The sequence below is a fragment of the Micromesistius poutassou genome, assembly GCF_964030765.1.
Source record: "Micromesistius poutassou genome assembly, chromosome: 7".
NCBI classification, from domain to species: domain Eukaryota; kingdom Metazoa; phylum Chordata; class Actinopteri; order Gadiformes; family Gadidae; genus Micromesistius; species Micromesistius poutassou.
Window position 1 is genome coordinate 3639429 of NC_140277.1, and position 23091 is coordinate 3662519.

General features: G+C 44.1%; 1 protein-coding gene across 1 annotated transcript in view; it reads left to right on the plus strand.

Moving 5' to 3' along the window:
• Positions 1-2325: 2325 nt before the first annotated feature.
• LOC311350583 (phosphofurin acidic cluster sorting protein 2-like) overlaps positions 2326-23091 on the plus strand; it is a 46027-nt gene continuing 25261 nt past the window's right edge. The window contains exons 1-2 of the mRNA XM_084470641.1: positions 2326-2729; positions 19640-19727. Coding sequence (XP_084326767.1) covers positions 2500-2729; positions 19640-19727 — 318 coding nt within the window. The 5' untranslated portion in view covers positions 2326-2499. The remainder of the gene's footprint in view (positions 2730-19639; positions 19728-23091) is intronic.

The window sequence follows — 23091 nt, forward strand, 5'->3', positions numbered from 1 at the left end:
ACAACCCTTAACCCCTTTCTCACTATCTGCAGCTTAATTACATTTCAGATAAGCTGACTCTCTGTTTTTTTCCCCTGCAGTATATATGGTTGATACCAGTCTATAGGTGATCTGGCTGAGACTGAGACCTTATGATATACGCAGCAAGATGGGATGTTAATTAATTGGCAGCCACACAGGATCAACCCTGTTATTATCAATGTTAAAACCCCTATGATAGAAAAACACATGGTTGAATACATTACATCTGTCGCCTCCCAATGTTGTCATGTGAAATGTTTGACTCAAACTAAACATGAAAGCAGATGTGTATGTTGCCCCTGGGGACACAAACTAAGATATAGATGTAGGCTTTGCATTGACAACAGCTATAGCCTCACTTTCAACACGATCTCACCTCCTTGGTGCTGCAGGTATCACATGACTCTCCCTCGCTGCATACAGCCTGGTATAAACACAGCTCGGCTCCTTGGAAATCAGCATATGGTAATGCATCACTTTTCTTTCGACTCCCCAGTGCCCACCGTTCCTCTCTCCTTAATTTGTGTTTATGGTGCAAACTCTGCCACATAACGCCTACTAACAGGTTGAAGTCACAGATTTTCAAATTAACAGCGTCTCCAGCAGTCCTAAGACAGGCGACACTTCATCGGTTCATCATACCAAAAGGGCCACCGTGGCATTAAAGGCAGTTTGCATTGTGTGTATCGCGTGCATTGTGTGTGTGTGTGTGTGTGTGTGTGTGTGTGTGTGTGTGTGTGTGTGTGTGTGTGCGTGTGTGTGTGTGTGTGTTTGCGTGTGTGTGTGTGTGTGTGTGTGTGTGTTTGCGTGTGGGTGTGAGTGTGTATGTGTGGGTGTGGACGTGTGTGTGTGTATGTGTGTGTGTGTGTGTGTGTGTGTGTGTGACACTGCAATTTGAAGACTATTTAAAAAACCTATTGCAGTAATCCAACCACTGTGGTTGTTTTTAGCAAAGGATTGAAAACTGGCACTCAACAAAATCAATACATTTTTATTACGCCCTGTGCCCAAACAACAAGTCGGTAAAAAATGACATTTTTGAATTACAAATAAATAAACAACAAATATAATGCTTACAATTCCATTCAAACCGGTATGTTGTTCAAAATCATACATAATGGATGCTGTGTTCTCATTTTAAAATTTGCAAGGTGAGAAGGAAAGAAATACAAACCTAACAGCTGTATGTGTTCATCAAGTTAACCACCCTTTGATCTACTAGCATTTGCTCATTTAGCACACATTACCCCAAGGTGACTTGCTCTGTCCAAGTTAATTCAGATACATGTCATTAAGGAGCAGGCAGGAAGAGGTTAGGTTAGGCATGGATGCCTCTACGGGTAACATGTGCATATTGGGGATCGAACCCAGAAACTTTTGGTTGAGAGTTGTTACCTAACCCGGTAAACACTACCCTGCGACCCTATCTACAACTAGCCATCAGTTCTCATATGTATGTTTATGTTTTCTAGGAAATGAAAGTGATGCTTTGATCTATCACTAAATTTACTTTATACTTATTATTTGTATTTTTATTATTATTATTATTATTATTATTATTATTATTATTTATTTTTTTGTAGTGTCATACTGCTGTTGAGAAACATCAGTGGTCGAGGAAGAGAGGTTTAAAATGAAACAATAGAGGGAAGAACGAGATACCATCGATGCTGTTTCATTTAATGATAGAGAAATCCTGACACCTATTGGAAGAGAAAGGGTGCGCACAAATAAATTCGTTTATAGACCTCACATCCGATCTCAACAAAGTAGTTCAACACCAGGTGGCAGTGTATCCACGCATTGCATTTGTTGCTAAAGTTATTTAACGTTGACTCTTGATTTGCAATAATAAAGCGTTTCGCTACTTTCAATAACCACCTGAACGTATTATCTAGTTGGAAGGTAAACATTACAGCCCAAATGCATTTTTTGATTGCCTTTTTCGCCTTTAAGGACATGGCAGTGCAGAGAGACAAAGGAAGGTGGTTTAAAGAAGAGAAAGAATGACAACAAGTGGCATAGGACCACAGGACCTGTGGCATAGGACCACAGGACCACAGGTCCTATGCCACTCCAGACTCGAACCTGTGTAGCTCCTACTAGGGTTGAACCACTCCCATAATAACAATCTCCCATAAGGCATGCACAAATGCGACGGCTAAGAATGAATGGAATCCAGATATGTTTATTTCAATATTTACTAAGATTGTATCGACACACACGATTCGTTTTGGGCTGCGCAACAATATAAAAACAATAAATAAAACAGCGACCACGCTCAACGACGCCCCCTATGCCTTGACCGCGCTACTACAGGAACGAGAAGCCCCGCCCATCCACAGCTCCCGCCGCTCCGTCGTTGGAGCTCCGGGACTTCCACACCACAACACCGAGGAGAGAGCTCTCGGTGAAGCCGCAGCTCCCCCTCTAGTCCCACAGTTCGACAGAAGAGCTGCTCCGAAGGCAGTGGAGGTGATGATGGCGGCGGCGGTGGATAGAGGAGGCGTTCGGGCCGCTTTCCTGAACCCGGGCAGCGGCGGCGGCGGCGGCTGCGGACCAGCACCAGCGACCCTCCCTACCGGAGCTGCTCCGGGGGCTGTCGTCCCGGGTTCGGGCTCGGGTTCGGGCTCTGGCGCCGTGCCTGTGCCCATGAACCTCTTCGCTACATGGGAAATAGACCGGTCGTCCCCGAGCTGTGTCCCAAGGTAGGGTTTCCCAACCCGTAGTAACGTGACTCGTTTGCATAGTGAATCTATTAACGGTCCTCCTTGTGCCTGGGCCCCGCGTTTGAGACCGCTACGCTCAAGCGGTCGAAGCCGCTTAGCGACCCGTCCCAACGCACTGGTAGACGGGTTAGCCCGCTAGCCCTGTCCGCTAGCGCGCTAACTATTGGCTAATGCTAACGCTACAGCTACATAGCGACTGTCACTGACGCCTCGGGTGACGGGTGGATGCTTTGATTTGACTGCTAAGCTTACCTCAGGGGGTCTGTTTTAAATAATGTCAGGGAGACAGGTTCATATATAACCCGGGGGTCAACGCTAGGAGGGGGGGAGACCTCATTCCAAGCTGGCCTGCGCTTCAATGGGATCATGGCATGCATGTCCCAGCGTCCCATCCCATGCACACACACACTTATAAATATAGGCACACGGATGCCTCACACCACACTAGTATTAAATAACAACCCCTGCTTTACTGGGGAACCAGTCTCGGTCCATACACTGTTTAAGCATGGTTTATGTGTGTGTATGCTTTTCTAAATATATATATATATATATATATATATATATATATATACGGCATGACGTTAAATGCCACAAATAAGCAATGCCAGTAGGCCATAACCCCGTTTACTGTCACGTATTCCATTAAACCCACTGTAATATACACGATGCAGTGTGATATCGCTATAGTAGTATGCATAGTATTAGTAGTGCTAACTAGATAGTATGTAGTATTTAGGCTACATGTCCAGATAACCCATGCTGTTTGACACCGGAATGCTTGTTGCATTGTGGTGATCCTCAATGTTGGCATTCGCAGTCTGGAGAGCATGCATTTGCTGCCACCTGATCCACAACCCCACAGTAGCTGTGGGCACATTAATCAGCTTTGACCTAGATCTGCTCCACTCACTGGGATGTAAGGGGGCGGGCCAACGGAGGGCTTCCACCACACTGTATGCAGCTTGTATACTTTCTTGCTGTTGGGACTTCTGTGTGTGCCTGAGTATGTTGGTATGAATGAAATCCTACAATGCTTGAATGAAGAAAATGTGGGATGTTTTAATGCTGGATCCGGTTGAATACTTGATTTTGCAGTGTGGTCATTTGGCCTATTTTAGGTAGTAGGTTTATTGATACATCTGTATTTACATTTGACAGTGTCACTCAATTTCATTTGGATGATTTGGATGATTTCTTATGAAATGTCATTTACTCTGTTACCGTCTAAACATTGTTGCATGCCCTGTTTATTAAGTGAAGTGTCACATTTTGGCTCAAACTTACAATGTTCAGCAGAAACCTTAGTGTACAGAGGTAACATATAATCCAGGGCTCAGCAGCATCATTTAATGATCCCTCTCACCTTGCTCTCTTCCTGTATCCCCTCAAGTCCTAGCATGTAGGAATCCATACTAGGGGCAGCCTGTATTAAAAATGAATACGGCTGTGGATTATTCATGATAAGAAGCAAAGATTAAAGGATCAGGTCTCATTATTGGGCAGTGACGGCTTAGGTATGCTGGTCTCAGTTGATAGCCTAGATTATCTATGAAGCATGATGCTGCAAAGTATCATTCTAATGATGAATATGCTAGCTGTAGTGCATAAAGAGTGAAGCTTACGTAGCTCTTGTATTTTCAAGTGTTTTGAACATTTTGCACAGGCCCCAACCCAGGGCCTCAGCTTTGGGGAGTTGTGTCTTGGCGTTCTTTCACGGGCTGGGTCTTCTTGCACGCAGCTGTTTGCTCAGCTCTCCCTGGGCATATGTGGAAGTCCAGCTGAATGGCACACATCCAAGTGAAGTCATCTATTCCCTTTTTGCTTGTTTGTTCTTTTTTCGTTTTTGCTGTGCTGGTAGTTTGAAACCACAGGAATGCATGCAACTCCTATTTGTCTTTGCGATGATAATTATTCTTCTTTGAAACTATATTGCAGTAGTTAGTTACATCTCTCTGTAGTATGGACATGCTGGCTGTTGAGGTTACTGCTTGATGGGCTCCAGGAATGGTGTTGTCACTTCTCTGCACCCTCATTGTGACATGGTGGCTCAGCCAGGCTGTTGACAGGCCCCTGGCGTAGCCTCCATGAGGGCAGATCTCGTCCAGTGGGGGAGCCAATTTCTTTTGTATTCGATTTGTTTTCGTGGTGGCTGGTAGCTTTCCCACAATTATCATTTTGTATCAGTTGTTTACTATGCTAATTCCTCCTAAATTGGACAACTTGTTCCTACTATACCACATGTTAATTGCTTATATTTGTACAGTTACGACGGCGGCGGTACTATACCAACGCTTACCAGTTTTGATTCTAGTTATTAACAACTTTCTTTCGTTTTAGGCGACCGCTGCAATTAATGAGGCTGCATGTTCGGAGTGAACCCCTGGCTCAGGCAGGCATCTGTTGAGAGAACTATGCAGTATTTGGAGGCATGACAGCAATGCAGGGGTCAGGCTTCTGCTATGTTTATCTCCCAGGGATGTAGAATCTGTTGCAGCTTGTGAGAAGTGACTACCTACTGACTGAATGCGATTATGTACCAGCATGAGTCAAAGTTGTTACCCCTACCCTCATCTCTAATTAGATTGAGGTGGGGGGGGAGGTCCTCTTTATGAGAATGAGGCTCCCAAATAAAAACACAGCAACCGTTTTTAGGGCAGTTGATACCACGTCATGTAACCGCAAATTGCATCTTCAGCCATTGCCTCCTGAAAGTTTATTGTCATTTTTTTTTTGTCAAGTCGTGCCGTCCCTATCGCTTGTCAACATGCAGGCTCACACGTAGAGCCCTATAAAATGCACCGGGGAGCTTGGAGCAAGTAGCATTGGAGCACTCCTAGGGATTAGGTTTTTCCTTTGGTAATGGGCATCCAGAAAATGACTAGTTTCCAGCCTCTGGCCAGTTTCTGGTCACTGATTCACTCTTCTTCCAGGCCATACCAGCCCACTTAGAGAGCTAAATGTATTTTAAAGTTGTGGTCATCAGCTTTAAATCTTGATGTTTTACCTTGTGGAGGCCAGGTTTATCACTGCACGTAATTTATAGCTGTCCCAAGATGACTGTGTATCCCATTACATTGGGTCTATTCGGAAGCAGTGCATGGTTTGGTTTCCTATTCCCTATCATACACATTCAAATACATTAGTAAATTAATTCAACAAAATCGAAGACTTTATTTGAATTACATTGTGCTTCATTGTTCTCGGTTAGCGGAAGGGCTGCACGATTATGGCCAAAATGATTATCCCGATTATTTTTGATAAATATTGACATCAGGATTATTTACCACAATTATTAATTTGATCGACAATTTTTTTTTAACGGTCACGTAAACATAACACTGCTTTAACATCTGTGATCCATTGTGCTACATTTCTGCTAATGTACAAATCTTTGCATAAATAATACCAACTTATATCAACAGGGCACAGACAATGTTTAAATTGTAAAAGATTTGTTAAACTTGTAAATAAGGTTTTATTTTATTAAGTTTTTAGCTTATTTATGTGACCTCCTAGAAGCAAAGTAAACCTGATTTCACTTTATTCATTGTACCCATATGATGAGATGAGTTTAAATAAATCTCTTTATTTTGACCTAAATAAAATGGTGCCCAAAATAAAGGTTTACTAAAATAAATATGCCATCACATAATGCAACAGAATCAGAACAATTCAATGCAGGACTATGCTTCACATTACTGACGGTGTTTATTGGACACATATCTTTGGCCAAATAGAATGTGTTTGCATTGGTGATTTCGGCGTGCCTTTGTGACCTGGATGAAATACGGTGTCGCGCTATACAGGCTCCCTTTTATGGACGTCTGAGTTGACGTGGGACAACTCGCATTAGAAGCCGATGCAACACTTTTAGCCTCCATGCATTCGTCATACTCTATTTTGTGGTGTGTTTTCAGGTGGCTGAATAAATTAGTTGTGTTGCCTTGCGGCGCTGATACAACTCTACGGCACTCTTTGCATATTGTTTGTTGCTGGTTAATATTGCTTGCGCTAAATCCGAAATATTTCCAGATAACGGACGATGATTCGCGACGAGGGACAGACAGCACTTGTAAATGAACGCTTGGTTTGCTTTACAGCGGAGCCAGAGCGTGTACTGCATGGGCGGGGCACGCTTATTTTTTTTTAAACTTTTTTTTTGTGGAGCATATATTTTAGATATTGCGCAATCACGTATATTTTATCGTGGGAAGCCAATATCGTCATTGTGATAAAAAATTGATTAATTGTGCAGCCCTTCAGCGGAGACTCTTTTGACCATACAGAGCTATTTATGCCTTTTCCTCGTAATTACAACTGTTGATGTCAATATCCTGCGTCAACCATGCCCCTTCCCGTTAAAAAACATAGTAAAAAGGGCTGTAGTAAGGTTCATATAACGGATATGGCCTTTAAAGAAAGAGGTGAAACCTTGGTCCATCTGAACATATTATTTCCAAAGTAACAGGATCGCTCTGTATATTGACTGTGTATTTTGCCTGATCACATGACTTTGGCAGTACAAAGCAATATACACTTTTCACAACGTAAATGCAGCACTGAAGGTAGATAAAAATCACGACAATGCCTTTTAATAATAAAAATGATAAGCGTTCACTGCATTCATGTAGTTCAAGGCACTCAATTTGCTCCTGAGCTGAGGAATACCATCAATGCTTTTGGTTGTTTTATCAGGAATGTCCCCAAAGTTTCCAACACAGAATAACACCTTAGACTTTTACTTTTCAATATTAGTTATTAACATCAACATCAAGTCATTAATCAAACATCCTTAATAGATACGTGTTAGTCTCAACCCCTGGACCTACAGCGACATCCCTCATGGTCATATGTCTTCTGGACATCGTCTGCGTTGGTTGTTTACTCCCGTCGTTCCCCTGGACATTGCCAACGAGGCCCCGTCGGCCATCTCCAGGGGCCCCTCTAGGAATGTGGGATGCTGCCCTGTGTCATTCTTAATCGACATGCTCTGAAAACCCGGCTCGGCTGCATCAACAACAGTGTCCACCTCACTGCTTTTACAGCAGGGATCACTCCGCTCCTAGACACTTCAAAGATCTAACACGAGAGCCTTCAAAAACCCACATGGATATGGTTTAATGCGGATGACACACTTAACTATAATATATAATATATATTAAAATATGACAAATGAAAATTGTTACTCACCCACTCCTTTTTGTGTAGTCTTACTGAACTTAAATACTATAACATTATTTACTTAACATTATTTAGATTAAACCTTACCTTCTGGAATGACCAAAGGCATCTAAGCCATGGAGAACCGGGCTGGTCGAGTTGTGTGGATGTTCATGGTTCGTGAGAGTCTCAGTTTGAGAGATGAGGAGGCTAGTTTGGATCATTGATGTAGGCAGTATGTAGTAGTAGCTAGCAGCAGAACTACTCTTGGGAATAGCCTATTCATTTCATAACTGTACTTGGGCTTTACAATTTCATGTAACAATTACAGAAATTTCCTGACAATATTTTCTATATCGGTTATATTTGTAGAGGTGCCATCCGGATTATTCGCTCACACTCTCGCTCCCCTGCACATTTACAGTCGTCCTATAACAACTTGCCATCATCAGTAAACTTTTCCTTTGCTCGCTCCCACCTCCTGAAATGTGTCAGGGCTGTCTGTGTTTCCTTCCCACTGCTTCCTGGAGAAGGAAGAGGAAGAGTTTCCTTGCAAGAAAATCGTCCTTTTTTTTTTTTGCTTTTTCTAAATAACCAAAGTATTACCAAACACTGCCCCCCCCACCGCACATGTTTCTTAAAAGAACTGTTGTGTTGTTGACCAACACCTTTGGTCCTAGGCGGTGTGGCTGATTTTTAAATCAAGGTTTTGCTATACTTTATTTAAGGTCTGCACTGCTGGCCTGACCGCCCTCCCTCCCCTCCATACCTCTCAGATTGTTGTATGGGTGGAGGTCTAAAGAAGGGGTGGGGGTCCCCTCTTCTGGAGCCAAGAAACACACCATGAAATCCTTTCATATCAAGCACTTTATGTGGAGACAATATCACTCGGCTTGTCTTCTCTCTCTCACTCTCACTCTCACTCTCTCGGTTTCCCCTCATATTTTCCACCTCTCCCCTTGAGGCATTTCCTGAGCTGTGAGTGCCAGCAGCAACACAGAAACTGTTTATTTCGGGGACAAAACACGCTTGCCTCTGCTGGGCCACGGCCGGTTGAATACGCATGACAGACCTTTTAGAAGCAGAGCGCTCCTGCAGCACTCGGGTCCTTTATACTACAGCTTGTTTCAGTAAATAAGAACCTCCGTTATATACAGTCATACGCACAGAAACAGAACCATTCCTCTAATGTTGATGGTAACCAACCGTTCATATTGTACTGGCAGTAGTGCTCTTACTTCTGTGTTCTGCTGGGCAACACAATGCATGATGATTAATATCAATTACCAGTGATTGCCACTTGTCTAATCAAGAATAATTGGACCCAAACAATTATTTATCATTGCCAAATATTCTTGATTAGTCCATCAAACAAGGACGATAAACAAGGTTGCGTTTTTAAGACTTCGACTTCAAGAATGCTATTGTTATTAAGACAATAAGTGTTGCACTAACCACACATCTGCACCAACAAAAAGCCAATAGTAAAAGTCAATAGAAGTCTGGGTAGATGTTGCTGATTAAACATTTGAATGTACTGGAATGGATCGACACAGATTACAATGCAGTGCATTTTTGTGTGTGGGTCTAATCAAAGTCTATTTGCAGATGCTAAACATCTCGTTAAAAAAAATCAGTTCAGTAATGTTTGAAGTAGCTGTTTTTCTAAAATCTACAGCTGCCTACATGATTTTTTGTCATTGTTCAATTAATCATTTACTATTAAAACAGAGCTTAATACTCCTTCATAATCCTTCGATTATTAAACGTCTAATACTATTTACTTGTTGTTTTTTATCTTCTCCAATGCATTCACTCTTTATTATCTGCTGGACTTGGCACCCTTCTCTTCATTTGAAGGTGAAATGATGTGCTTGATCAGTGGGCTGGTCATCCATGAAAATCAATTGATCTCCAGCAGGTTCTGAAGCCTCCAGTGGACGGCATTTAGAGGACCATTAGGGTCACACAATAAACCCCTCTTGGGTATAACATGGAATTTCTGCTGCATAGGGCCTCTCAATGAAAACATGAGCAAAATAAATGGTTTCATGGTGTCTGAATTAGCGTGTTTGTTGTCTTCAACACCATTGCCGTTGAAGATCTATCTTGACATTTCTCAGAAATCATGTAGGGTGGGCCACTGCATGCGTGGGATACTTCCCATTATTTGAGTATTGGCATATTGTGCAATCACAAGAACCAAGTGGCCCAACATGAAGCTGTTTTGAATGCAGTTTCTTCATCAAGATCAGTGGGGTCAACAGTGGGGTCAACAGTGGTCCACAACACAGAGAGTTCATTCTACACCCAGGAATTCAGTTGTGTTCTTGCTAAGTAATCAGTGTTTCCGGTGGGATTTCTGTCAGCCAACCATTCAGAAACGATGTATTGACCAGCTTGCATTCTCTGTGTCATAAGGAAATTGTATTTGTGTTGTTGCACATGCATGTATGCATGTATAATTTGTTATATATATGCGTTATTGCACTTGCAGGCTTGCAAGTGCAAGCCTGCAATTTCCATGTGATAAAGAATTTCCATGTGATAAAGAAATTGTTTTTGTATATGTATGTGTTGTTGCACCTCAAATTAATGGGATTTGTACCACTTTAAGTGCTGCTTGGCTCCTCTTTGTAACACTGAGCTCACTCACTCCGGCCTCCCACTAGTATTCAAAGACGTATCGCCAACACCTTCCTTTATCCAAAAGAATGTTTTGAAGAGCTGCTCAAAGACCACCTCATAGCAACCATGTGTTAGCGGTTAGAGCTCTACGGTTCACACTTGACAGATAGAAATTAGGTCTGTGCGTTTCGAGATTGGATTTCTCATAGGTCCTGCTCGCCAAAATAGAAATAAAATGAGACACTCCAGCTGAGCTCCCTGCTCTTGACACCGGCTCCCTGTTCCATGAAATGCACTGGTAATCCCCACAGCAGCCAGGGAGGAATCTGGTTCTGGAGGGGCGGTGGTGATCAGAGTTCACAGCACAGACCATAATTCACATGAGTAATACGGCTCGGGCTAGGTGCAGCCATTGTGTCTTGCCCTCTTGCCTCTCAGAGAAATGCCAACTGGTTTATCTGCTTCACATATCCTCATTTTTTTTAACTGCTAATATCCCACAGCGTATGTTGGTACCTGATGGATGACTCGTCCTCTCCTCTACCTCCATGACCCTTTGTTGCTGCGATCCTCCAGGCGCCAGCTGGCCTCCGAGAAAACCCATCTCTCACCTGGCAGTGATGTAGTACACGGAAGTCAGAAATATATGTATGTATGTATGTATGTATGTATGTGTATATATATATATATGTGTATATATATGTATATGTATATATACATACATGTATATGTGTGTGTGTGTGTGTATGTATGTATATATGTATATGTGTATATATATATATGTATATGTGTGTATATATATATATATATGTATATATATAAATTCACCAAAGGGCCTGTGCTATGTTAATATTTTGACCCCTGTTGAGTGCATACTGCCTGCTGCCCTGGTAATTCAATCGTAGCTGATCTGATGCTTGTCACTGTAGCTGCAGAGGCTGATGTAAAGCGATGTTCTTGTTTCAAACGTCCCAAATGAAATGACCTAACTGGTACGGTTGTTCTCCTGCAGAGTATCGTCTGGCCAGTGAACAGCAGCCAAACCCGTACTATCGGTGCTGTAAATTGATTTGGTATAAAGCAGGTCACAAATCCCTCCTGCAATTTTCTCTCTGGCTTTGTGTGTGTGTGTGTGTGTGTGTGTGTGTGTGTGTGTGTGTGTGTGTGTGTGTGTGTGTGTGTGTGTGTGTGTGTGTGTGTGTGTGTGTGTGTGTGTGTGTGTGTGTGTGTGTGTGTGTGTGTGTGTGTGTGTGGTTTTCATGTAACTACTTTACTAAACTACTACTACTAAAAACTTTCATTTAACTACAGGAAAAAAACACTGTTTTTGTCAAGACATCCAGATTTTAGAAAAGAGAAACTAATCCCGACCCTTTATTCCATCCCTGGTCAGAGGCTCCTCCTCCTCTCTCTCCACATCCTTGAGGAGGAAATTAAAACCCAACCAACATGTGGCCATCTGGCACAGATGACCAGAAATATTGGGCAGTTAAAATCGATTCTGCGTGGCTAGCTAAGTGCAGACTAATCTTCTGGTGCATCCCACTGAACTTGCTTGGGACCGATCCCGTCAATCTCCTGGATTAGTCTTCGTTCGCTCATAACGATGATTGGATTGAACATTTTTAATGAACGGGCTCCCAAATCACCGGCCTCCTACCTAATCTCTGGGTACTTGTCCCTGTCTGTCCCGGGCTCGTCGCAATCACACTTGCCTCTCGATGCTGTTGTAAGCTCGCTGGATTTAGAGCAGAACAACAAAGGCACGCAGGGCCAGTTTTAACCGTGAATAGACGCTCCCTTTGGTTCCTTTTCCTGTAAGGCACTGAAATATTCAGAGGCGTCTGCTTTTATAGAAGCGGGAAACGCTGTATTTAATCTGGTGTTGCTAGACATGTTACGTGTCAATGGTGTTGTTCTGGGAAATGGAGTACTGTAGCTATATTCAGAGTGGGCTTTTACATGGCTATAGCCCCCGTAAAAACCCTATGTGTCAGACAATATCGACTGCGGTCCTTCTGAAGCTCACACTGGTCACGACGTTGAGGTGTTTCTATCAAGGGATCACGCCATGCTTGCGACCACAGGGTAGTGATAACATGGGCAGTGCTTTCAGAAGTAACAAGGGTAGTGCGTGCATGGAGAGGATTGAAAGCATACTTTTGAATAGCTTTATTCTTTCCCTTTTTAGCGTGGCAAAAACCCTGTACACACCAAAAATAGGCCCTTTTTTCATTCACCCCCGGGTTGCGTCACTCATTCTCCATCTTCCACCACCCCCCTGCTTTGTGCCTCTGACTATTGCTGTGCACTGATCCGAGGGTATGAGGCTGGCAAAACATCATCTAGAATGCTGAGCAGGGGGAAAAGTTGCAACAGAGAGTTTTTGTTTGGGTTGCCCAGTGTTTAGTAAGTTCAGAGTTATTTTTTGTGTGGGTTGCTGTCCTCCTGATACCAGGTCAGTTATTCAGTTCAGAATGTGCCCATGAAGATTAGAAACTGTTTTGCTCCTTAAAGCGTTCCTGTCTAGCCTTAGCAGAGGGTGTTCGCCATTCAGACACCAGTGTGTGTCGTGGCAGTGGCGTGACCGGCTATAGAGTGAATCAATTATCCATGCTTTAATCTACCTCCCACAAACTAATTAACGGTGCCGAAAAGGTCAACCTTGCCTGACCGTAAATTAGTATTACAACCTTAATTGTAAAGTTGAACATCAACCATATATTTCAGCAGATGGATGTGTATATATTAGACTATACTGTACCTCAGTCTGCTTTTGAAATGGTTCCATTCCCCATTAAAACCCTTTATCAGCTTGGGTTTGTGCTGTAACTGTAGCTGAAGCAGGACTAGCACAAGCCCTTTGCTTGGCAGCGGGGGCAGAACTAATGGATCTGGTGGGAAAGGTCAGGAGAGGCCAGGGTTCTGCCAGTTGTCACTTAGCCCAGTGGAGCCTTGTTAGCCCGATGACGGATAGCGCTCATATCTTGATGGATAATAACTTGAAGAGGCGCTCTCTCTGTCCCCGCTGTGTGCCTTTCTTCACATAAGCAAGCATGCATTCAATTAATTGGGGCTCATTTCTCCCCAATTCGTGGAACACAAAAATGGGTCTTTGTCACGGAGGGTGAAAGCTAGCTTTATGTATCCTATTGTAGAAAAGGGGGCCCTCATGAAAGGCGTTATTATGAAGGTGCTTTATGGGCAGGATTCTGGCAATACCATTGTTCACTGTTTTTCTTGTTAACATACAGTTCAAGTATGGATGATTACAATGGGGCTGTATTTTCTAACATAATTGTCCACAAACAAGGTGAAGATCACAAGCAAGAGATTGATTGTGTTATAAACAGGTGTTTATAACAAAAAAATGCTGTGAGAAAATAAATAAAGCAAAGTTTTTGATTGATTCATTTATCTGTGCGTGTGTGACTATAAATGACACTGAACTAATTATTACCGAAACAAGCCCGGATATGAGGGTGGGTAATCTGAACTTTATAAATCATGTTGTGACTTCCATTTGGTCGGGTCAGGTCCCTCGCTCCACCATTTTATTTTTAGATTTAAAGCCATGACTCTAGCAGTGGAGAGCTGCTTTCAAATCCAGCCAAATTAAAATGCAACGCCTGTCGCCTCTTGCTCAAAAGGTCTGGATGATGGAGGTAGTGTTGGATGAGAGGAGGTATTCTCTCCAACTACACCTGTGAGTGGTCCCTGCCCTGAGATGGGCAAAAGTGCCAAACCCAAGAGCATAGAACATTGGGTCAGACCGAGGCGAGTCAAATTGATCATTCCCCCGGGCCTCTGCTCTCGACATCCAACCTCTAATCCGCCACCCACAATGCATCTGGTTTCCTCTGATGCCCCAGAGTCATGTCAATAGTGGGTAGAACTGACTTTTAGGTGACGGGTGCAACAGATTTGACACATTGCACAATTCAGTCATACAGACGTGATAAAGTTGGAACCATTTCCGTTTCGGGTTGTCTAAATCTGGCTCAGTTTCTATATCACGTTGGCGTCACTGAAATGATACTGATTACTTGTTCTGCACTTTTACAACAACGTAGTCCATATTTCACACCCCCGTCTGCGTGTAAAATGGAATCGTGTCACTTTTACAATAAAATTTTTTATTGTTGCAGGATAGAAAGTCGTGGTAGGCCCTACTCGTGGGTCACCTCTTATCTTTATCCAAATATTTGCCCATGGCTGTTTGAGTTGTCTGCCTGATTACTTTTCTGTTTACAGAGCGGAGATAAGCATGGAGGATTTCGGCCCGCAGTAGTGGTAGGCAGCGAGCGGCATATGTCTCATACAACAGTAGCTCCAACAGGAGCCCTTTACACCTCGCTGGCATTCAGTCCCTGCGGTGTGCTTGTGTTCTCGTTCATTCTGTTGGTTTTAAACACAGATTCTCCTGTTAATTATACAAATACCTTGCACGCATTGATTTTGTGTGTGTGGAGGTTTTAAATGAGAGTGGAGACTGCAGAGAACACAGCATGTTCTTCGTGATTCGGCTCTCTCTTCTGTTCTACCATTTAGAAACAGACATGTGTCTCTATTCAGTCGACTCCTTTTCTTTCATGTTTTCCTAGTGACACACAGGCGATAGCACCACACTATCCAGCTCTATCCTGCTAATTGAACGGCCTGGCTCCGCGGCCAGTCCTCATCTGTTCTGTGCTCAACGAGGTCGTGGTTGTGAATGCATTGCGCATGTTTAACTCGCTATTTTTACTTGTGCATTATGCTGAGTGGCCTGACCCCCATCGCTAGCTAATCTGGTTGAGCCTGGGCCCTTGTTTCCATAACAATAACTCCCATCAGATAAAAAGTGCTTAAGTCTGAGCTTTTGTCAACCCCAGGAGGAGTGCACTAGATCCTGGCTCATCAGGCCTACTTCATGTGGATGCAGGAGTTGAAGTTGTACGCCTATATTGTGGACGTTTGGCTTGTTGGATAAGGCCTTTTGTTGAAGTCTCTATATATTTTTTAATATTTTTATTCATGAAAATGTTCCACATTCAACATAGAGGACAAAACAAAGCAACAACATGAAAACAGGAAAAATACAATACAATAGTGAACAAACAAATGTGGTCATGGGATGTTCAGTCAATTCAAAACAAAATTGTCTCATTTAAAATAAAATGTCACATGTGAAACATACCATGAACCGCCTGTCACATTGGCGAATAAAAACTCAATTTCCCCACTGTCTTTCTCCCAGCTCTGTTTAGGGCGTATAGAGTTGGTCAAGTCTCTATATTCTGAGGATCAGAACATTGAAACTGCTGCTTCGACGCTGGCTTTGCAACTTCATATTTTTTTGTGTAATAAGGTTCATAGTTTGTTGAAGTTTTGTTATTGTCGATAAAAGCACAAGGACAGTATTAGTAAGTAGTTCAGTTTTTCAGGCAAATAAAATTGGGACCAGTATCAGTGGATTAAAAAACAAAAACAGTAAATTGTGGTTTGGAGAAGTAGCTCAGTGTTTCATTAGCAGAACGTAACTTGAAACCAGGCAACCCAATGGAGATGCATGTCTTGCTGCTCTTTACCAGACTCTCATCAGAGGCCCTGATGAGGTTGTTTTTGCATTCCTCTTAAGCACTCGGTTGTTTGATGTTCTGTCAACCTGCATGCCTGGTTCACCGATAAGCCCGCAATAAAGTGGTGCAGGACAGCAGATAAGTGAGGGGTGGGTGTGTGTGTGTCTGTGTGATTAGGGTGTGTGTGAGAGAGTGAGTATGTTTAGGGTGAGTGTGTGTGTTTGGGGGGATTATGTCTTTTATTGGGGCTGTGTGGAATACAGCAGCCATGGTTTGCTGAGCTGCTTAGCGGTCGCTGTACAATGACCGATGCCCAGAGTCCTAGTTTGGCTTGACTTCCTCATTAATTTCTCTACCTTTTTGCTTTGCTAACGGATCAGACTTTAATTCAACCAACACCCATGTCTTTTAATTCCCTTTATCAATTATCCTTTTGTGTCCTGTCGGTGGCAGAGAGCCGTTTAAAACGGGCGCCAGCGTCCCCCGTTGAACAGCTCTGGTTTTAATTTTTAAAGTCAAGCCGACAGTTGGTGACGTTACAGGGGTTTGACTTGGACATACTAACAGACTCAGGCTCAGAGCAGAGCGCTGCTATTTAGGTTAAACCTATCAAGGTTATGCAGTACCACCCCTTCGCCACATGTACATGTGAATGAAATAAACTAAGTTAAATGAACTTGATATGTTTTTTTTTAAATCTGAACGGAGAAAGCCTTCTGAGTTGTCGTGTGCTTTTTCTGCCCGTCATATGACTGGACCTTGGAGCACCGTGTGTGTGTGTGTGTGTGTGTGAGAGATTGTGCGCGAGTGATGTCATGTGCAATGGACGATTTGACTCGAAATATAAACAACGGCCGAGGTCGATAAACCCCAGACTGCAACAATAACGACCCCCGACGAGGCAGAGGCACGCGCAGAATACAAGTAGAACAAGGCCCAAACCCACCACCACCAACACAGCCCCCACACATAAAGAGAAGAAAGCTAATGACTGCCATCAGTCACGTATTGATTAGCAGTCCGCCTCACTGTTCCCCAGCACAAACCAATACTGTACCAATAAAGGGATAACAGGGTGGCAGACACCAGCCACTCTGCTATGTCAAGTCAGCCACCCCCCCACTACATCCACTTACTTCCTGCACAGCGAAATATGCCTCTGCCAACAGGGCCCTGATAGGTGGAATGGGTTTGTCACCTGGTCGGTGGCCTTGTCGCCAAGGTGTGTGTGTGTGTGTGTGTGTGTGTGTGTGTGTGTGTGTGTGTGTGTGTGTGTGTGTGTGTGTGTGTGTGTGTGTGTGTGTGTGTGTGTGTGTGTGTGTGTGTGTGTGTGTGTGTGGCACAGAGCCATGTAAACGGCCCCTAGGGTCCCACTTTGGGCCCCAGCATGGCTCCACGGGCCACCCTTTAGATAAAACACCACTGTCTCACGGAACAGAATGGAAGGGAAGAAAAATGGTTCCCTAGGTGATCCTTGGGTGGCTGCAGGCTTTTTTAATTACATGGGAATCCCAGTCGGCAGGGAGAGACGGGCAGAGGAGCATGGGATGGGATAGAGACATTGTGAATCAATCACGCTTGTTCTCGCTCTCTCTCATTCCCTAGCTCTCTCTCTCTCTCTCTCTCGCTCTCGCTCTGCTCTTCCTCCTTCTCTCCTTCAGTCTCAATAGTCTCCTTCCCTCCTTCATTTCCTCCTCCTCTCCCTCCTCCCAGCACTGGGACTGGTGACTCATCTTCCCCATAAGCCACAGTGGAGCGGTGCACCTACCCAATGTAATTACACTTTCCCCAGAACTACCTGTGCAGTTCAACATTAAAACCTTCATCCTCAAACAAAACAGCCATTAAACACTGCTTTGAGAATTTTTTAACAGGCCTAGAAAACATTTAGCTATTAAGGGAGTTGGAATCGCACAGCCCTTTCCAGCGTACCGCTTTGCATGACTGATGCAAAGTAGGATTCCTGCTCCACTCTGGGTATCATGTTGCAGGGCTTAATGTGTTTTACCGCAGATCAAACCTGGAGCACAGTTACCGTTTTGGACCTGTTATATTTTATGTGTGTTTCAACTTTCAAGGCAACCATAGTGAAATAAATTGTGTTGATTGATGTAAAGCACTTTGAGCTACAATACTGCTTGCCTTATACTGTCTTTTATACTATTGATGTAAAGTACTTTAAGCTACAATCCTTGTATGAAATGTGCTATACAAATAAAGTTTTATTATTGATGATGCATTATATATATACAGTAGTACAGCCAGTGTCAGTGGATATAGTACAGCCAGTGTCAGTGGATCAGCGTGGGCTATTACCAACTGATGGCAGACATGGCATGTCATTTCGCCTTCTCAGAGTGGATGAGCAGGGAGAGATGTTTGTTTGCTCAGCCACAGAGAGCCCCGACCAGCCAGCCCTTGTACCCGGTCACCCGCCCACCCTGTTTCGCCCCGAGACTGTGTGTGACCCGAGTGTAATGCAATCGGACCACCAGAAAGTGGGTCAAGACAGAGGAAGTTCTGAAGGCATGGTGCGGCAAAGTTGAGAGCGTCCCACGGGATCCTCTTTGTCCATTCCTCTATATATGAGAGAGAGAGAGAGAGAGAGAGAGAGAGAGAGAGAGAGAGAGAGAGAGAGAGAGAGAGAGAGAGAGAGAGAGAGAGAGAGAGAGAGAGAGAGAGAGAGAGAGAGAGAGAGAGAGAGAGAGAGAGAGAGAGAGAGAGAGAGAGAGAGAGAGAGAGTTTTTTTTTCTTTTCTTCATAAAGTACAAGAGGAATGACTTTCTTCACCTCTGTTCTTGTTCTTCGATGGGGAGCCACTTCCTTCCAGCAGAATCTCCCAGATCCCCTCTGACATTGTGCATTTATATTTTATCTGTCCCAACCAATATATCGCCTCTCTCTGGAGTCTAGACCACGGATGATTCTGCTTACATTTCCCACAGTAAAACCTCTTCTATATGATGTCATACAGCCTTGTAAACCTGCAAACATGCATATAATCCCTTCTGAAGGAGAGGTTGATTTATAGCTTGTTTAATATTGATAGCAGCCAATGAATTGCTCAAAGCTTGCTCAGCATACAAGCAGAGAGGGCTTCCGAGTAACACGCTCAATTGCATTTGTTTATTTCGACCACAAGGACTTGCAAGAACAGGGATCAGCGGAAACAGGAGTGTCTGGATACAAGGGAGACTGGAGTCCCTCGGGACGCAATCAAATTTGATTGTTTACCAGCTAGGTTACCTAGTCATTGCCACACCCATATTGTAAGGTAGAATGACTCGCCACAATAAAGGCACAATTATTTTCTGTCGGGCAACAAACCAAAGAAACCCAGTCATGCACTCTTCTCAGCTCCATCTGAATGAGTCGCACTAATTTCCTCTTGTGCCAACACAAAAAAAAAGAGAAATGTTTCCTGCTCGGATGTTGCGACGAACATGAGGGTGTGCTCTGCACACAGTGTAATTCATTCTTCTAATCCCTCTCTTTCCCTTTTTTCTCCTTCCCTTCTCTCTGTTTGTGTGTCCACAGGCTCTGCAGCCTCACGTTGAAGAAGCTGATTGTGCTCAAAGAACTGGATAAAGAGCTCAACTCGCTGTCTATAGCTGTGAAAATACAGGTGGGTATTCTTTCAGTCCGTCAGTTTGTGCCGTGGTGCTGGAAAGGCAGTATCGCAGGCCGCTACGCCGACACAACTCCCGGTTCGGGGTCTGTCAGTCTGTGTATCGCTCTCCGCCATGTGTAGCCGAGGCTAAGCAAGCATCCTAGCACAAATCACAAAGCCCCCATGCCTGTGATAACGAGGGCCGCTAATCCCTCAAATTGTTTAAAGCTGCTTCTTATCGCTAGCCAAGCGCCACTGAGTCACGTCCCCTCAGGCGCTTATGAAATAAGTAGCACAAGCATTACCACACTAACCAGGTGCGGTAACTTCATAAGTCACCCAAGGTTTCTGTGTCATCCAATGGAATCATTGCGTGGCCGCCGTGATTCCGTCATGCCCATCCTTTTCTTTGTTGTTTTACGTGCGTCGCTGAACTCTTTTATCGCTGGGACATTCACCTGAATCATCACTTCACCTGAATATCTCTCTCTCTCTCTCTCTCTCTCTCTCTCTCTCTCTCTCTCTCTCTCTCTCTCTCTCTCTCTCTCTCTCTCTCTCTCTCTCTCTCTCTCTCTCTCTCTCTCTCTCTCTCTCTCTCTCTCTCTCTCTCTCTCTCTCTCTCTCTCTCTCTGTGTCTGTCACCTTGGGGATATTGCAGCTTATTTTATGCCCGGTCGAGCGTTCCAGGCTTTATCGAGTCATCGCCGCGCGCCCACCTTGGTTGTAAACGCACCGGTTCACTGCCGCCTCGGATGTGGTTTTGCATTAGTGGCGATCTCAGAGGCGGTGCACCTCATTCAACACAAGCATACATGCAAACACACACTAAAACCTTGAGGCGTTCATGTGGAAATAAGGGCTTATTGTTCTTTGTTTCTGATGATCAGAACCTCAGGTATCAAACCTCAGGCACCTTAAAGAGGACCTGTGGCAAGAAGTCACTATGTAAAATATGCTGAATCTTGGTACGAATGAAGTGGCTTGGAATTATAAAAATCCATTTCACTTAACTACAATACAATGGCCTGGACAAGGGGTAGCCAGAAAGTGGAAAAGTCTAATTTCAGTCGAAGAATCCACTTTCCCCCTCCATTTCCCAGCATCAACATTATGTTAACATGTTAACATGACAGTTGTGACAATGACAGCCAGGGAGTGTTTCAGACCATGACTGTGAGGTCATGACACCGTGGCACCACGCTGCATGTTTACCCTGGTGTAGAATTAAGAAATGGTGGGCTAAGCCAGCTTTGTCTTTAGATGTTGTCTTCTGGTTATGAAAACAGAAACTCCCAAGGACGAGAGGTCATCCGGCACTTCACAATGACCTAGATACTTGTCTTGGTGTAACGCAAAGGGGATAATTGGAGTTTAAACATGGTCCCGCATTCAGAGCGAGTTAATTTCATGCTGTATTATCAGAGGGACTAGGCTCTGTTATAAGTAGCGGTTGTATTTAATGTCACAGGCTGATTAAGCGTTGGGATATGTCACATGGGCCTTTCTCACACATGGGCTTATCAGTCACGGAAGAAAACAAGTTCTCAGTGAATTACAAGGGATGACAGCGTAACGTGAAGGATTATTCCTACGCTGCAAAGCCAATTCCCCCGTCTTCTGAAGACATACATCCTGCTCTGATTGACTACACTTTCAACACACCATCACACGTGGGGACCACTCCAACTGGAATGGTGTAAATGGACTGCATTTATACAGGCACTTTTCTAAGGCAACAGCCAGCTAGTCAGGCATTGAGGGTTAGGTGTCTTGCTCAGGGACACCTCAACAAGGCAAAAATGTATTCTCCCCAGTCCGATATTACGCAACATCAATGTGTAAAGTAAACCATAAACATCCAAACTTTGTTGCGGAAAAGTTGCAAACGTGTGATGTTACCCTTCAGCACAGGGTACCTAATCAGTCTGATAATGGAAGTCGGCATGTCCACATCCGCTGTGTAATTAATTCATTTTCCTTGTACTCTTAATAGAGTCGCTCTGTGGAAAGTTATCTCCTCCACCCCTGCAGCCATTGGGCAAGCATTAAACAGCAGAGTTTAGGTTCATCCTGCACACACAAGCTGCAGGGTCAAGAGAGGGGGAGGGAGAGAGAGAGAGATCTGTTTGCCAGGCGGATTCATGAAGAGCCCCCATTACTGCATGTCGTCACTTCTCCTTCCAGCATACACTGGCTGTCCCCATCTTCCTCTCATGCCACCCTCATATACTTTCCACATCCCTCTCCCTCTTCATTGTCTCCCGTACAAGAAGCACATTAGATGAGGTTGCCTTCATGCCCTGTCACTCCCAGGGGATGGTAACAAACTCACCTTTTGGAAAACGCCCCGACCCTGAGCCATTTAAGTATGCAGGGAGAGCAGTTGATGATGAGAGAGGGAGCAGCTGATTGGCTACTTCTTATTGGTTCCCATTGGAGACAGTGGACCCTCTCCATCGGGTCCTTCTACAGACCTTCAAACATCAGCCCATGCTTGAGGTAAACATTGTATGTTTCCGCGGGGGCGAGCAGCGACCTGGCACTCTGCATGCTGCGTGAAGCCCTGGATGGGTTGTCTGAACTTCCCAAAGGAGAAAGAAAAAAATCTTGAATCAGGTGCCAGGCGAGGTTACAAAGAGCTTCCCTTTACAACACCTTACAGAGGAGCTGCTCGTTGGCTTAGCATGTGGGTGTGCATTAGTCCAGTGCGGACCCACTAACATGTCTTCCAGTGTAATGTATATAATGTCTCTGCTGGTAGAGCTCCTGACTCTAATGGCTTCGCGTTTCAATATGAGATTAGTGTCTCTGTGGACTGCATCCTATAGACGGCTAATCTGCTGAGTTATAGTGCACGGTCTGGGCTATAGTCAAACCGTGGGGGGTCTGGAGCTTGGACGGGCTGCCACAGAGAGAGAATTCAGGACAAGCCTTTTCGCCTGCCAACACACCACAGTATTGTTGCTGGATGTCGGGCTGTTGGAGAGGGCTTGGCTCGTGGCCCTGGATTCATTTGACCGGACAACACAAAATGGTTTCATCCTCGTAAATCGTTTTTTCTATATGCTTGATCTGTTAACATGACAACAGGATGGAGGATTAAACGTTGTAGAGAAGTATTTGTAGGTTTGTAATGTACAAATAAAACATTATTCCATGCAAATTAATTGCTGGGTTTTGGTCCGATCTGATTAATATGATCGGTGTGTTTTGCAGTGATATGCTACAAACATTTTTATTACATTTTAATTAAGTACAGCCTTGGTGTTTGGGTGTTCTCCCATCTGGTTTGATCCCAGATGTCTGAAGCCTACCTGTAGGTCCTAGACCAGATGTCCAACCACCACCTGCTCCTGAATGCATCTCAAAGTATCTCCCT